Raw genomic sequence first — 17150 nt, forward strand, 5'->3', positions numbered from 1 at the left:
ATGTATGTAAATTGGTTGGGTCCACATGAAAACTAGTACTAGAATGTTTTAGGCACACAAAAAAAATTGGGCCTATTCCAAACGAAATAATGGGCAAGAAAAGGGCTGTCATCTGTAAAAGAAAATGGTCCTGCAACTGGGCTTGGCCCATAATAGATTGCTAGTACATGCACCCCTGTCCATACATGACATTGTCCATAGATGTAGTTGGTTGTCGGCGATTTCGACCTCTTCTTTCGATCTGTTTGGCGACAAGATTCTGTTTCTTCAACCCTCTGTTTTGGTGGTGAAGGATTGCAAGCCTGTGTTGCTTGGGGTGTTCCCCCAGCTGATGTTCTTTCAGCGGTTGCTAGATCTCGTTGCAAGCAGCGACTGATTTTTGCGGTCTTCAAAGCCTTGTGTGGCGATGGCGTTTACATGTGTCTCTTTCCCTTACTACCTTTTCAGTTTGTTTTTCAAACTCCGGTGGACGACGAACAATCGGATGAAGAAGAAGACCAGAGAACTCTTCGGTGTAATTTTATTTTCTTTATGTCGTCTTGTGCCAAGTTGTCCTTCTATTGTACTATCAATTGTTTTCTTTGATATGAATCAGATATGAGACACCTTTACGATGTCTTACTAAAAAAATAATGATGTAAAACGCATTTCATAGATTTGTGACGAAAAAAGGATCATCGCAAAGTTTATGATGAAAAAAATGCATTTTTGTCGCAAAACACCTTCAACTACAGGGCACAGTTAACGAACAAATCAATAATGTCCAATCATTTCGTTGGTGAAAAATTGTTGATTTTGGTACTGTAGCACATTTCATTGTTACTTGACAAATAATGTCTAATCATGGACTAATTAGGCTTAAAAGATTCATCTCGTGCTAATCAGTTAGACTACGTAACTAGTTATTTTTTCAACTGTATTTAATGCTCCATGCATGTGTTCGAATATTTGATGTGACGGGTACTGTAGAAAATTTTTTGAGAACTAAACTGGGCCATATATTGTCACAAAATTGACAAAATCTCCTGTTCCCATGACATACGACATAAATATGAAACCACTGAATGTCACTTGTGTTGTAGTATGAAAAGAATCCGCCGTGATTGCTTCATGGCATTACCTTTTTCAAGTTTCTGCTCTGACAGACCGGTATTATCACCAGTCCTAACGTCCTTCTCGGTCTGTCCCTTGATGCTTGCCTGGTTGAGATCATGGTCATCCACCACCTCCTGTCGTGCGGTGGATGCCCCAATATTGCAGTGCTGTCTTCCTGTGCGGCACCATCGTCGTCATTTTCCAGCGTGTTGCTGTCGTCGATCTCCCCCATCTTCCTTGCATCCCCTCGGCATCCCCTCCTTCGCTCTCCGGTTCCCGCAGTACCTACCTGGGATCCGCTCCGCTCGATCTCGCCGTTCCTTGTTAAACTGCATTGGTTGAGTGCTGGACTGTGGAAAGTTGATGCCTTCTACCATTTCGTCTTTGCTTTCTTTCTTTCTTTTTTTAAAATGCATGGCTTGTAATGGATATGGTCGATCTACGTGTAGTACCTGAAAGTTTTGGAGGGGCGGTGGTCATCCTTCATCAGATTTTTAATTAAAAAGGCTTAGTAGTAGTTGTTGTTGTATACTCCAATGAATACTACCCTAGAACTTTCCACTCCTTTTTCCTGATGATATTTGGTCAATTTTTGATGTATCATACCATAGCGTTGTTTCTTAGTAAAGCAACCATTCTACATGTGAAGGTCGACTCTCCTTCATTCCGGTCTTTGCTTGAGGCGCACCCCTACTATCTCCAGATCTCCTTCAACCTGGCGACCGCCGGCCACCGGCCACCGCCATGGCCGGAAACTGCAGTGCTCACGTGGAGAGCTTTCCCCTCCCACTTCATCGTTGTCAGCAAGAACGTCGCGCTGCGCCCTTTTCGGGAGTTGAGTGATTGGCCGTCCTTTTTGCAATATATAAATCAACATTTATGCTAAAGGGAAGTTTAATTTTTAGTATAAATAGAACTTTTTTAAAAAGATTATAAAAAGTAAGTAGAATCAGATTCAAGATAAAAGGAAAATTTAAGTAAGAAACGTGGATGAATACGTGTTATTTTTTTATTGTAGATTGGACTTTTTGAGGGCATGACCAAGTGCTAAATATAAAGCATGCGACTGCAAACTCTTTACCCCATCTTACTATTACTAATTGAAGGCTTCTTTTGAAGCCTCTATATGAAGCCACCTAAAATCCTAGGTGGACATCCTAGAAAATAAGAGAAATCAAAGAAATTCTTACGTGAAGCCACCTAGTATCCTAGATGGATATTCTAAAAATAAGAGAAATCAATGAAATTCTTTAAAAAAAATCTACCCGTCAATCTATATAATGTAATTATAATAGCATTTGGATCTAAATACATCCACCCGTACGGCACCTAACTGAACGCTGAACGAACGGAAGAAAAGCTCCCCAAGTAACGGATGCAGTTTAATATTGACTGATTTCCTTATATCTCATCGTTATTTGAATCATAGAGAATCTATATCTCCAAGGCTAATCTCTATCTCCAACTAACAAACATAAAAGGATAGCTCCAAAATCAGATCACGTAATCACGTGCGAGTCTCTATCTCCAAGGCTTATCTCTATCTCCAACTAACAAACATAAAAAGGAGATTTCCAAAACCAGATCACGTAATCACGTACAAGCACACCACTGGCCATCCACCGGCAGGAACATAAGTTGGCGTTGTTCATCGACTCCCCACCAGCAGGAAGCCAGAAACATACGCCGGCTGTTCTAACATCGCTTCGATCAACACATAGGTACGCTGGCCGTTCTAACGTCGCTTCGATCAACACAGAGGTAAGCATGTTGAATCAATACCGAATGAAAGACATATGCAATTAGTTTAGTGTCAACTAATGTCGCTTGCAGTTCTAGATTCGTTTCATCATCTCGCAATAATGGTATTACTCTTTGTATAGAAAATAGTTCAATTTTACATTCCTTCTGAATATATCTCGCAAGATCGTTGTTCTTTTCTATTGGTTGTAGTCCCATATTTGTGTATATGATAACTTTTGTATAGAAAAATAGTTGAATTTGATCCGTCACCACCTTGCTGAAGCAGTTGAACAAGTTGCATTAAGTGAAATTAGAACAGAAAAAGAACTTTGGAAAATCAAGGCAAGGGTAACCAGAGTATGGAATGCAATATTGCTGGGTAGTGATGAACAATTAAGTCTTGACATGATCCTTATTGATCAGCAGGTATAATAGTATTTCACTAATGTTGCAATTTTTAAATTTTTTAGTTTATACAAATTATTAATGATGATGATAAATCAGGGAACCATGATGCACAGAGTTATCAATAAGGCCTATATGAAAAAGTTTAAACCACTAATCGAGGAAGGTAATAAACCATCTTATGATGCCATAAAAAAATAACACGTACAACAACCACAGTAAATTCAATCGATTCTTTATCTTGATAAAATTTTTAACAAAATGTAATGTCAAAATCACCATCAAATGCTAACCCGTGTGGTAGCACGGGTTGATGGACTAGTAGTAGTTCAAATCAGTGTGCAGTCTGATCAACAAAATACTTAGGATTACAGTCTGATCAAATTCGACAATTTTTCCCCCACCAGATAATAAAAAATTGGGACCCTTACAGAGGCTCACATATATAGACACTTATGAATGACAGCAGGGAAACCGGTTGAAACATACTATAAAGCTTCAAAACCGTCTGCCTAGTAGTGTTGTGTGGCTCTGACTTTACTCTCACATGTTTGAACTGCAGGAGTGGTGAACATGAGCAACACGAGCTCTCCACATAACTCTGCAAACAAGTCCTGCGAGAGCTACACCCTGTTATGGATCGATCAAAATTTGAAGCCAAGGAGTACAGTGAACTTTGTGGAAGGCTGCGTTACCGTGGCTGCTTTGTTTCTGCTGATCCTTTTGGTCCTGGGTCCCTGGCGCTGCCGTTCCCGCAGCGTGGTCGTCCAGTATTCAGTCATGGCAGCTCACGTGCTGTCGTTCTCGCTCCTCTCGTACTCGATGGGTCTGATGAAGGGTGCCATCAAGAACGAGCGGTACCCGGTGTGGGCTCTTTTTCTTGTGCTCGTCTTCGCAGGCGCCAACTCCGTGTCTGTCCTAAAGCTCGATGAGAACAAGCAGGTGCTCAAGCTTCTGATGGAGAGCTCCCAGTACCTGGTCTACGCCGGCACAATCTGGAACAGCATTGCTACCATCCGATTCCTACATCCCTGTTCACTGATCCTTAAACTACTGATCAATGTTCTGCTGCCCTTAAGGAACTGCGAAATGCTTTGGGCGCGACAGTTAGCCAGTGATCCATGGTGGAATGGTAGCCGGGCGGTCGACCTCAACATGAAGTACTACGAGTTGGCGCTGAGCCCGTGCTACAACCCCCGTAGCATGGAGGGCTACAGCTACTTGGTTTTTCCCCTCAGAGTGGACCTGGCAGCCAGACCCAGCCAAGACGATATCCAGAGGGCACGGAGCGAGCTCGTCACCTTGGAGAAGATCTGGTGCCATGGCGACGGCGTCCTGCAGTCCATGGACAGCCACCCGGCAATCCACCACTTGAAGGACGTGTGCCTCTCCTTCGCGCTGTTCCGCCTCGCGGTGCGGCGGTACCATGGCTACCCTTGCCCTGAATCTGGGCTTGACAAGGCTCGTGATCTTGTCCTCCAGGGGCTTCTGCATGAAGGCTCCTGCGACAGAGCGTTCCGGGTGATTGAAATTGAGCTAGCTTTTCTCTACGAGTTCTTCTTCACCAAGTATGCGATCATCGTGACGTGCCTTGGGGCGATAATGTCCATTGCTTTTTCAGTTGCTACCATCACCATCATTGTATCCCTCGGGATCTATTTCCTCACTCATCTGAAAGGAGGTGGAGACTCCTTGACACCTGGATTTGTGCAGTTGGAGACTCGAGACATCATACTCACCAAACTGATGTTGTGGTCTCTTGGAGTTTTTCAACTGCTGAAAAATACTAATATGGTGGTCTCTAATTGGGCACAAGTGTATCTTCTTTGTAGGTACATCACAAGGCCTTCATGGCAAGGGAATAAATACATTGATCGGCTTCTTCTGTTTGTGGGCAAGTTGTCGATTTTTCTTGAGCAACACAAATTGTTTGGCCCCTGGGGGAATAGGATGGGGCAGTACTCATTCATGGACTCTTTCAACCACCCTAGTCATGGGTTGGAGAAATTTAAAGAGTGGATCATCACCATGTTCCAGGGAGGCAGAAAAGAAGGAACATCCATACCGGTGCCGGCCGAGGTGAAGAAAGCTGTAGCATGGACTCTCAAGGACTCAAATGGCCTTATTTCAAATGGATCAAGGGCGCTGGGGAGATGCGTCATGACTGAGTTGTACTCGTCATGCCAAACAAACAACGAAATCACTCTAGCTCATGTTATAATGATCTGGCACATTGCCACCTGGCACTTTGAGATTTCAGAATCCATCAGAGAAGACACAGTGCAAGAAACCAACCGGCTTGTTGCCACCAGCTTGTCCAAGTATTGTGCATACTTGGTCGCTTTTGCCCCTGAGTTGGTTCCTGGCAGTCCAATACAGACACAGTCCATGCTCGATGAACTGGTAGCTGATGCGAGAAAAGCTTTGAGGGGAGCATCAGACATGTACAAAAGGTTATAGGAACTGCAGAAGGAAGGAACACAGTCATTGATATTTGCCGAGAGTGCCATACTTGGGATGAAATTAGAGAGTATGGAGGACCAGGGGGCCCGGTGGAACCTGCTGGCAGATTTCTGGGCAGAGCTGATGCTGTTCATCGCCCCATCTGACAATGTTGCTGGCCACATAGAACATCTTGCTCAAGGTGGCGAGTTCGTGACACATGTCTGGGCTTTGCTTATGCATGCTGGCATCCTGGACCGTCCTGCTGCTGCTAGTGCCATCTAATCAAACTGGTGAGGTTGTCGAAGCAAGAAGATGCGCAAGTAACTGTCCTCAAAAAAACCTGGGTGATTGCTATTATCTTTCAGTCTGCTTGCATGCATGTATTGAAAAATAGATTTATACCTATTTGAATCTAAAATGAAATGGCTATGCTAACCTATTCTAGTACCAGGGAGTATTCTATGGATGTTTTTTTTTGAAACTATATTCTATGGATGTTGCATCACTAATCTTTGGGTTGTGAAAGGGATGGGGATTGGGTAAAAGGGGGGCGTATGTGGCCCACGGATACTTTTTTGTTTTGGAATCGGCCCACGGATACTCGAATTGCCAAAAGACAGAGTCTTGGCTATTGTATGTGGGTCGGATTAATGAAGTCATTAGAGCATGCATTAAATTATACAAAAAATGTCAGATTTCCTATAACATACATACCTCGCATAAGAGCATCTCCAAGAGTTTCTAAAAAAATATACCCTAAATTTTGTTGTTTGCCAACTCCCAAAATAGGTATGGAGAGACAAAAAAAAAGTCAATCTCCAATAGTTTTCTATTTTTACTTCTAAAAATGAGAAGTTTGTGGCCCCACAAGAAAAATTCGGCGAGAAACGTCGGGGGGGTGCGATCGGGAGCCACGAGGGGTGCGTATTTTTACGTACAAGGGAGCCCAATTTACGAATTATTAGGAGATAGAAAATTAAGATTGAAAACTATTGGAGAGTGTTTTTTTGATTTTTTCAAAAAATAAGGATGGAGAAGAGAAATAGAGAATTCTTGGAGATGATCTAATCAGATTTGGACTGTAATTCCTTGACTAGTTAGATTTTCAAGGCCGAAAATGAAGAAAAGGCCCAACGGCAACAACGGCCTGCTCTTCCCCAACCCGACGGCCCACACAGCTAGCCTCACCGCCTCCCCCAATCCTCCCAAACGGCCAAGCACGAGTCCTAGCAGCCGCCCAGGAATCCTAGGTCGCCGGGCGCCGGCGGACCCCAGCCCGCCGTGGGCGCAAGGCGGACGGCGACAAGCCACCGACGAGAGCGGCACGCAGGCCAGCGGCCTAGTGCAGGCACGGTGGCCCAGGGCTCAGCGCAGGGCGGCGGGCGGCGGCACTGCAGGAGGCCGCGGTACAACAAAGGTAAGAAATCTTTCCATATTTTGTGAATTTGTTCTCGCAATTGCTGAATACTTCTGAATTCGTGGTAAATTGGTTAGTAACGCATTGAGCAAAATGTTCGTGATAAATTAAATTGATAGTGAATTCATGCTAGAGTTTTTTTATTAGCCACAAAAACTTTGAATACACATACCCCAAATCCTGTGCCCGCCCCTGCCGTGGCCATCGCCGTTGCCGGCGGACTAGCCGGGTGCAGCTCCGCGCGTAGGCAGAGGCACAGCGTAAGTCTAAAGTCTGCAGACCTCCGCTCCTCCGGCCTCCAGTTGTACCCCCTCCCCCCTCTCACATCACATGCTTGGATTGGTCAACTGATTCCAGTGCGAGATAGATTTCCCCAATTGAATTTCGCACTCAAGTAGTACTACATCGTTAGCTTGGTTTTTGTTGCCACCTGTGCGAGATCTTGATTTGATTTGAGTTGCCAATATCGTCCCCCCTCTCACTATTGCCTGCCCTTAAATCGTTGCCACCAACCCAACTCTCATGCTGTGTCGTCAGCTTATGGATTTGCCAGGTCCCAGATGGAAGAGGGGCAAGGATGGCAAGGACTTCGCGGCGCTCGCAGCAGCCAATCCCATGTCAATGATAGTTGCCGAGCTCCAAGCTTCTTTGAGAGACTCAAAACCTGTGGCCATTTTATCAGGGGATGGCAAAGACGCGGTTCTTGCTGTTGGAGCACACCAAGCCGCGCTTCTGAACCGTGCAGCCTTTGGCCGGGCTGTGCAAAATTCAGGAGATGAGAAGCAATGGTTCCACCTGGGCCCCGAGGAGATGTTCTTCCTTTGCCATGCCCTCAGGTGCATCACAGTTGAAGCGGAGAACAAGAAGCAGATGGGTGAAGGGGAGCTGTGGGATCTCTTGACCTCCACCTCAGAGCCGTTCCCGGAGATGTACAAGGCGTACGAACACCTTAGGTTGAAAAATTGGGTTGTAAGGTCAGGATTGCAGTACGGTGCAGATTTTGTAGCTTACCGTCACCATCCAGCACTTGTTCACTCAGAGTTTGCAGTAATCGTAGTTCCAGAAGGAAAAATGTTTGGTGCTCGATGTGGCCGCATGAAGGTGTGGCCTGATCTACTCTGCGCACTTCGGGCTTCTGGAAGTGTGGCCAAGACATTACTTTTTCTGACCATTAGCACCCAGAACTGTGAGCTGAGATCGTCTGATTGTTTGGAACAGCTGATTGTTCATGAGAGGATGATCAACAGATGGATACCGCAGCAGTGGCGTGAGCAACAAGACAAACCGCGCAGAGAAGAAGCCAACAGGGATGAGCAAAGACAAAAACAGTGCAGAGAAAAAGCAATTAGGGAAGAACAAGAGGATACAAGGGTTGGTTTATTATTTAGCTATTGGGGTGTAGTACTAGGCTTTACAGTTCTTTCTAGCTTACTTGTCTACAAACTCAAACTTTGACTGAAGAGCTTAATATTTCTGTATACTCATGTTGGTAAACGGGAATTTTCTGCCCTATTGAATCCTATGATCGTACTTTGTGATCCTCCTTGAGGTTTCTAGATATCCAGGCTAATATCATCGTCTGACTGCACTTCACTGCAGATTGCATAATATGTGTATTATTATTTCTGGGTAAGCGTATTAGGCCTTCAAGACTGCTATGACATTTATGCACTCTGGTGGCATAGAAAACTTCTATCTGCATCACCGACACCACTGGAGCATGTTGAAAAAATGAGGTACGCCACACCAGATGCATTTCACAATGCATATGTGCATAGTTTTTTTGTAATGTAGTTGAAGTGTTCTATATTTTCAGTACCTTATATAGTATCTTACAATTGAGTTATGTTGCAAATTAACCTTTAGTACAACAGAACTCAACATACAATAGCTTGCTAAATAAACATGACCAAGAAAATTGATCCGACATGAAGTCTGTAATTTCTTTTAATATAAAATCAACCTTTTGATTGGCATCTTTTTTTTCGTTCAGATGACAAATCTGCTTACAGTATATAGTTTAATTGGCATCATTTTGGGGATTTATATAGTCAAGAAGGTGACTAGGGAAAGACTGACATTCACAATTGCATCTGCTTCATCTCTATTTATTTGAGGCTCCCAGCTTTTTTGTGTATGATGCCTACTCTATCTGGTAATTCACTGTGTGATCCTTCCATATACCGCTGTCGAGGTACTTCTCTTACAAGCTAGCTTAGCCATCATAGCTCACTGATAAAGCTGCTGTGCTTCATGTCCCGTAGAGCCCCTTCACCAACAGAATTTGGTGAAAGAATTTTCATAAGTTCATTTCTGAAGTATTAGTGTACGCTTATGACTACAAATATTTATGAGTGGCCAAATGATATAGTTTTTCAACTAGTTTAACGCTGAATGTAATTGTAACTGGAATCATTTCAAAGTTTTTTTCCTCTTACTTGGTAGAGGAAAAAAAAAACTTTGTCAGTTTTCAGACATGTCCAACGAAGGCCTCCTGAGGCGCCGGTGCGTAATGGGGTTCTTGAGCGGGTCGATAATGTAAAGAGGGGTAGAGGTAGACCTAAACTGACGTGGGATGAGTCGGTTAAGAGAGACCTTAAGGATTGGAATATCTCTAAAGAGATAGCTTTGGATAGGAGCGCTTGGAGACTAGCTATCAATGTGCCTGAACTTTGAACTTATTTCTTTCGGGTTTCATCTCTAGCCTACCCCAACTTGCTTGGGAAAAAAGGCTATGTTGTTGTTGTTGTTGTTGTACTTGGTCAGTTTTCACCTCGATGAAAATGGAACTCAGACCATGCTCCCAGTTGGGATCACAATTCACAACCAGTGTTTGGCAGTCTATCTTTGTTAGCCTTTGTGGTGTCAGTCATTAGCCTCTCAACTATATCCTTCACTTCAACCTCATCATCACCATGCTTCATAAGAAGTTCCCTGAAGTTTTTACCAAGGCGAATTGCCTACAAGTGCATACACAACAATGAAAAGAAAAAAAAACTTTAGGTACCAACACACTGTCTTCATGAACAACAATCACAATCTTGGTACGATGAATGGTCCTGAGCAACAGAGTAGCTTGCAATAATGCATTATCATCTTATCTTACTTCTTGCGCATGCTATGCTATAAACTGAGTTAAATGCATTGTTGCTTATGACTAGGGAGGTACTTTAGATGGTTCAGCTGTAGCTTTCTCGCACTTTTCTCCCAGCTCAATGTTTGCTTTGTGATAGTTTTAGTGCAGCTAAGAACGAAATCATTAGAATGACACTTTATTCTTTCAGTGTTTCTAGTTGTGTACCAATATATCCTACCAGCTATATCAAAAAGAACATTCTATGACATTTTTATTTGCAAGCCATTCTTAGTGTTTTATCTATCTACAAATTGTCAGTTGAACTTGAACATGAATTAGCTCTGCTTATGTTCTGCCAAGGGCTATCTAGCCTTGCATTGGACAGCACATGGAGTCCTGTCGATACGAGTTGAATTGTCGCAGGTTGCCCCTTAGGCCAGTTTGACACATAGACCATAATATTTGTGGTTAGATCTGCTAGTATGAGGTTGAAGCCATTGTATTCATCAGCTTCTTCTGCCACTTCAGTTGCAACCTCAAGTAGGCTCTTGTTGGTCTGCACAGTACAGACTGCAATATGCTTGTTCTTGAGGGAAAATGTTATGCCAAAGTGTTTTCAAAGGTAAAGTTGTAGTTTCTATTGTGAATGGGGTATCAGCTGTGCAGTGTCTACTGTCTACGCCAATCACTGTCAGTAGAAATGAATAGTCAGATAGTGACTGAATCAGCTGCTAAGGTACGATGGTGATAAGAATATAGTGGCAAACACCAAACTTGGATTGCACTCGAAATGGATATATCTTTCTCAGCACCACCTACATTGACTCGGCTGCTGGATAAATACTTCAATCAACTTGAATGATCTAGATGAAGCTTTTGATATGTTTTGCTATATACCTGCAGGTACCGGAGGGGCAGGTCTCCCCTAGTTCGTGCGTCGGGCATGGCATCTGGCTCAAGCACATTGGTCAGGAACGCGAGCCTGCCATTCTTAGTGCACCCCATCCATGTTCCTCCACCAAGCACATCCCTGCCTCCAAGAATCATCTTTGAGCCTTTCTCCCCACCATCCTACTGCCTTTGTAGGCCTACATTAGTTCGTCGGAACAACAGAGAAGCTCTGAGCACTGAACACCCAGCATTGTTGTTTTGCAGTGAGCAACCTGTCTATTGGTTTCTCTAACAGCATTTTCTTTACGAGAACTGATTGAACAATATTAGCATACATGTCAGTGAAGTTTGCATCGCATATGACTTATGGTTCACGTAAATTCTGCCAGTGAGTTTGTAACTCTGGAGGGAAAATTTTACTCAAATTTCAAACCAGATCCTCATACAGCAGAGCTACTACTTCCAGGTTGGGTACTGCAAAGATCAATAAAACCAAACAAGATCTCGGCGAGGGCGGCGGTGCTACTAGTTGTCGTCCTGCTTCTGGTTCACCGGGTCGGCCGCCTCGCTGAGGGTGTGTGTCCACTCGCGGAGCCTGGTAACCCGCTTCAACAGCGCCTTAGCGTCTCTCACGATCCAGCTCAAGGGCTGATGAGCCGACGCGTTGACGTGATGCAACATGTCGTCGCAGAGGGGTCGGCCTCGGCCTGGAAGCTGCCGCCCACCTGGTCGGCGCACCGCCGGAGCTGCTAGGCCGACCCGGAAGCTGCCGCCCACCTGGTCGGCGCACCGCCGGAGCTGCTAGGCCGACCCGGAAGCTGCCGCCCACCTGGCTGCTCCTCGCAGTCGCGTATCCAGGCGAGATTGCCCGCGGCGTATAAGTGATCGTGTGCTCTAGACTAAGAGGGAGAGGAGGTGAATTAGATAATAATAAAAACTTAGACTTATGGCTCCAACTAATTTGCACAAAACTTAAACTAAAACATGCTATTTAGATGTGCAACTAGATAGTTCTAGTGTGAAACCCCTATCCCAAAAGAGTTTAGCAACCTATAGCCTTTCCTATCAAGAAACTATTCTATGAAAGTAAAGGCACACAAATTGCTAGTATGAAATGCGGAAGCTTAATGAGCGGGATATGAGATAGCAAACTCTTGACGCGGGTGTTTATCCAGTGGTTCGGTTAGCCACAAAAGCACACCTATATTCATGTTGTTGTAGCACTCACTAAGAGTATTGCTACTCGGCCACCAAGTCTCTTCCGTGAACACAATCACGGTCACCTTGGCCCCGGGTTCCATTAAGGAGCTTCTCCACAAAGGATGGGGTCTCCACGTCCCCCGCACAAAGATGTCGTCGCCGCTCCACACCAAGTCGGAGGGTCGATGACGTTGCCGACGAGCTCCACGCTCCAAGGTGCCGGCACACCAAGCTCTTGTTTTGGTTCGCTAATGAACCACAGCACAAAGGCTCGAAGTCTTGTGATATCACTCACTAAGAGATAATCCTTTACACAACACTCTCAAAGTGTGCTAAGGGTTAATGATATGATCTTGATGTTTTTGTGTGGCTTGGAGATGTTCTTGGGTGTGTGTGGAATGTCCAACAACTCCAGCAAGCTTCAAATAGCCGGGGTGAGGCATATATATAGGCCACCAAGTCTTGTAGCCGTTGCTCCAACGGTCAGCAGAAAATCTGTGTATCATCGGATGAACCGATGCCTCTGGCAGGGGTAGCGTCGGTTCATCCAGTCACTCACAACCCGAAGTAGCCGTTGAACTCCTGACTGCTGACGTCATTACACCGATGGCATGCACCGATGCATCACCGGTTCAACCGGTGCTGAAGACTTAGCTCTTGCGCGACTTGCATCGTCTCTGGAACACAGTATGCCCAATGCACCGATGCCCCTTTTTGAGTCATCGGTTCATCCGGTGACTATAAACTGACATGACTTCAATTCCCTTCTGCACCAAAATACCATGGCGTCGGTTCTTCCGACAACCATCGGATACACCGATGCTCATGCGTCGGTTCTTCCGGTGCTACCGACCGAAGAGCTTTCAGGGCGCTGCCCTGAGACCCGCGAGGGGCGGCTCCCCCTCGACCCCCATCCGCTAACCGGGTAGCGGAACTCCGTAGGGGCGGCCCTTCGGGCCTAATTTTGCCTATCTTCTCTTTGTCATCACTTGAACCTAAAGCCTAAGAATGATCCTCTTAATAATCATATTAGTCCAAGTGTTGTGTGTATCATCAATCGCCAAAATAATATATCGGAATAGGCCATTTTCGCTACACGGCGTCGTGGGGGTTCTGCACGCGTGCGGGGAGCGCGGCGAGGCTCAGCATGCGCAGCAGTATCCAGGCGAGATTGCCCGCGCGCGTCGTGGGGGTTCTGCACGCGTGCGGGGAGCGCGGCGAGGCTCAGCATGCGCAGCAGCACGTAGGCGTCTAGGTGGCGTCCACCATCCGCCGGATGGCGTTCAGGTTCCGCCCCCGCCATGTGGCGCTTCGCATGGCGATCCGCGCCATCCGGCGCGTCCCGGACGCGGAGGGCGCGGACGAGGATGACGCGCCGCGCGCCGCCCGGCAGGTCCGGCAGCCCGCTCATCTTCTCCATCGCCTCGCGCAGCGAGATGGCGCTGGCATCCAGAGCCATCGGCGCCTGCCGATCTTCTCCTCCTCTTTGCTCTACTGCTTTCTCTCTGTCTACGATAGATCGGAGACGTTCACAGCTAGGCATGGTGGGGAGGAACCAAGGGCGCCCGCTATTTGAAGGGGGGGAGAGGTCGGTTAATCGAGTCCAATCCGACCGTGACTCGTGCGCGCTCGCGGCCTTCGAAACCGAAACCGAGCGGGAGAGGGGATTCGCTTTCCTTCCGTCTTTTCTCTGCTCTCGATCTACTACTAATCCGAGTCGAGGACGCCTCGAGCACATAGGACACCAGCACGCACGGCATGGTGGCTTCTCCGCGCCGCCAAGGACTACTGCTTCCCGCGGACCATATGCACGCACGGCACTGAAGGTTTCCATTGTCATGGTGGTTTAGTGTTCGCTTGGATTACTGACTCTGTTGGGTTTGGCGCGCGCAGGACTACAGTCTGCAGAGGCCGCCTCAGGAGCTCGTCACCAAGGATCTGCACTGCACGGCACCTATGTGTCACTGATATGCGATACGGGTACGGCGATACCGGTACGGCGATACGTCGATACGTGAGTTTGAAAAACGACATAGTGGTAGTATAGGGAGAGTATCGGAGTATCGAAGTATCGGATACGGATACGGCTGGGTTAGTGAAGTAACATATCCATCGAGGTACGGCAGGAGAGTTTCTTCGCTGATTAAGCTTGGCTTCGTGACTGAATATGAGCAGTACCGGTTATCTATGTGCATTCTGCTTCTTTGTTACGATTCTCTTTGGAAACATGGATATCTATCCAGGCTTGACGAGTGAATGAGACTCTGCTTAATGGGATTGCTTCAAATGTGGGCACTGGGCCTGCATTTTCAGACTTCAGTAGTGAGTACTGACCGACTAAATGCCAATTTGGTTTTATTTCGATGATGAACATAATCGAACTACACTAGATTGCAGGTTACTGTATTTGTATTTGCTTCATTCCAGTCCATAAGCTTAAGCACATTTCTGAACGTATGTATCTCAAAGTTAATTTAAACTGTCAGAAAATTGACTAATATTTTAACAAAAGACCATGCAACTTGCATTGCAAACAGCAAAACGGTTTCTGAACATATGAGATTACCTTGATCATCCTATTCGTTCCATAGGTCAACTAGATAGAGGTATAAGAATTCAGAAGCTATTTTTTTTCTGATGGGAACTACGGCGGATCCATTGGATCAGCCTGAATTCAGAAGCTAAATCAAAGTGTTCTATGCTCTAGCAGTTAGATTTGGCCTCCTATTCATGTGTTTTTGTGTCATGCCCTCCTGTAATAATGTTGGCCTCCTGATTTGGTCGGAGAAGTGATGCTGCTCTGCTCGCCTGCTGCTGACTCGAAGCACTTGGAGGTTAGATGAGTCTTTCCATAAGTTAGATCATTTCTTTTTCTTTTGTAATGCTTTTCTTTTTTTCCTAAATGAGATGACTGGATGGTCATCGGCTCATATACAGCACCAAACCATCTCATTATCTATGTAAGAATGAAAACTTTTCAAAACGTTTTTCACCCATATCGGGTCCAACGTACCCCTCATGTTGGACCCACCTATAGGGATCTAGGGATCGAGGAAGGCGGGTGGAAGAGTAGACCTATAAAAATCGTGAGTTCAAGAATGTTTCTGCCTAAAACCAATTATTTTTTGCACCCACCCTGGTCGTACCCACCCGCAACATCCCAAATCACCAGCAACATCCCCAATTATTTTGTCAATGCTCAGGTGAAGTAATAAAGTCAAGGCATCAAGAGTGACAGAACAAGAAGAAAGAAAAATGAAAATAAAGAGGGCAAAGGTAATACAGTATATGGTTCCTTTTGCTGTAAGACTCTATTCTATGCCTGACAAAAATGTTACCGTACTTTGCATCTTCTTGCCCGACATTGTATACATGACTTGCATAAAACTGTCTCAGAACATGTATACATAGCGAAGCACCATTATATTAGGTAAATTCATCTTGCGCGCAGAAATACTTGAGGACTCTTTGTGTACCAGCATTGGCCTTTGATCTCATGATAATAAAATGATATAAGTTTTCGGGCTCACTTAGCTTGCTAATAACTTATGTACTAGAAGCTACAGTAACACTATAACAACGCAAACAAGCTGCAAGTTGAGATATAGGAGTAAGTGATCTTATAGATGTGCCGAGAAGAACAACTCTAGGGCAGTGAGAGCAGCATGGATGGAGAGGAGGTGGCAAACAACATAAGAGCGGGTGCCGCATCATGACCAGGTGTTATTGTTAGATTTATGAGCTTGGCCCATATAAATAATCCTAATAAATCTTAAAGGCCCGTTGGCGCTAAGAGGAGGTACACCATCTATTAGTCCCGTATTGCTAATGGACGAGGGTGTAGGGGGTTTTCTCCCTTTAAATACAGACCACCTCCCTCATGGAAAAAGTGCACCATAGATCGTTATACATGGAGTCCCCAAGGTTTGGGAATTCATAAGAAGATCTAATCTGAGTTAGGGTTTTGCCTCCTCTCGTTGCTGCGCCGCCATCGTAGTCTTCTCCATCCCGAGCGCCGGCGTGCACCGGCGAACGGGAGAGCATGTCTCCGGAACCGCTCGCTCTTGTGATCCTGCACCGGGAGAGGGCGAATAAGGTTTTTGGGAAGCGCTAAGCGCGACTGCTCATCTTCTTCGCCACGGCTCGTCCTCCGTCCAAGTCAGGAGCTGCGGCGTACCGTCGTCTGCAACGCCGGTTGCTGCGCTCCGTTCGAAGGACCGTCTTCGTCTCGTCTGCACCTTTCGTCTTCCCGGTGGCTCCCACATAGTACGTATTTTGTGATCAAATCTGTTTCATAATCATGTTTTCTGAGATCATGTTTATGATATACGTACTGTCTAGTATGTTAGAGTCATGCATGCTAGGTTTAATTCTCGTCATGATAAATCTAGTTCGGAATTTAAACTTACAGTTGTCTATTTTTTCAACAATCCAAAAACCTTATTATAGGCAATCTGTTGATTTAACAATGGCTGGTTTCACTGAGTCACTGAGGCCAGAAAAGTTTACTGGCATGAACTTTAAGATCTGGAAGTCCAAGGTTCGCCTCTGGTTTACTGCTATGCACATCTAGGACATGAGACTTGGCAAGCCTGAGGGCGTACTTACTGCTGAAGAGCAGAAGAAGTACGATGAGGCCAATAATCTCTTTGTCGGATGTATCATTAGCAATCTTTCAGACGGATTAGTCCATGTGTACATTGATGAGACAAAGGCGAAGACGCTGTGGGATGCTCTGGTTGCTAAGTATGATGCAACAGATGCGGGCAATGAACTGTATCTCATGGAGAGTTTCCATGACTACAGGATGGTGAATAACCGTTCTGTGGTGGAACAGGCGCATGAGGTGCAGTGCATTGTCAAGGATCTTGATCTCCT

The 17150-nt window shown here is 45.5% G+C and overlaps 2 protein-coding genes across 3 annotated transcripts; both read left to right on the top strand.

The window, feature by feature from the left end:
- The first annotated feature begins 3348 nt into the window (after positions 1–3348).
- LOC120702161 lies at positions 3349–5703 on the top strand. The gene is made up of 2 exons (XM_039985910.1): positions 3349–3409; positions 3806–5703. The coding sequence occupies exons 1-2, from the start codon at positions 3349–3351 to the stop codon at positions 5701–5703; spliced, it is 1959 nt and encodes a 652-aa protein (XP_039841844.1).
- Positions 5704–6865: 1162 nt separating this feature from the next.
- LOC120704843 (probable tRNA-splicing endonuclease subunit Sen2) lies at positions 6866–11430 on the top strand. 2 transcript variants are annotated; one of them, XM_039989376.1, is made up of 4 exons: positions 6866–7105; positions 7643–8841; positions 9099–9260; positions 11085–11430. In XM_039989376.1, exon 2 carries the CDS (start codon positions 7646–7648, stop codon positions 8558–8560), a length of 915 nt encoding a protein of 304 aa, XP_039845310.1. In that variant the 5' UTR covers positions 6866–7105; positions 7643–7645; the 3' UTR covers positions 8561–8841; positions 9099–9260; positions 11085–11430. The 2 variants fall into 2 exon arrangements, with proteins under 2 accessions (XP_039845310.1, XP_039845309.1); XM_039989375.1 differs by lacking the exon at positions 9099–9260.
- Positions 11431–17150: the final 5720 nt, after the last annotated feature.

This window comes from Panicum virgatum, chromosome 4K, assembly GCF_016808335.1.
Source record: "Panicum virgatum strain AP13 chromosome 4K, P.virgatum_v5, whole genome shotgun sequence".
Lineage (NCBI taxonomy): Eukaryota > Viridiplantae > Streptophyta > Magnoliopsida > Poales > Poaceae > Panicum > Panicum virgatum.

What these genes read in the sequence shown, in the direction of transcription:
- LOC120702161 (XM_039985910.1), top strand. Translation starts at nt 3,349, where the DNA reads ATGATGCACAGAGTTATCAATAAGGCCTATATGAAAAAGTTTAAACCA. An exon ending in TAAACCACTAATCGAGGAAG is followed by an intron (nt 3,410 to 3,805) that starts GTAATAAACCAT and finishes TTTGAACTGCAG; the next exon opens with GAGTGGTGAACATGAGCAAC.
- LOC120704843 (XM_039989376.1), top strand. Translation starts at nt 7,646, where the DNA reads ATGGATTTGCCAGGTCCCAGATGGAAGAGGGGCAAGGATGGCAAGGAC.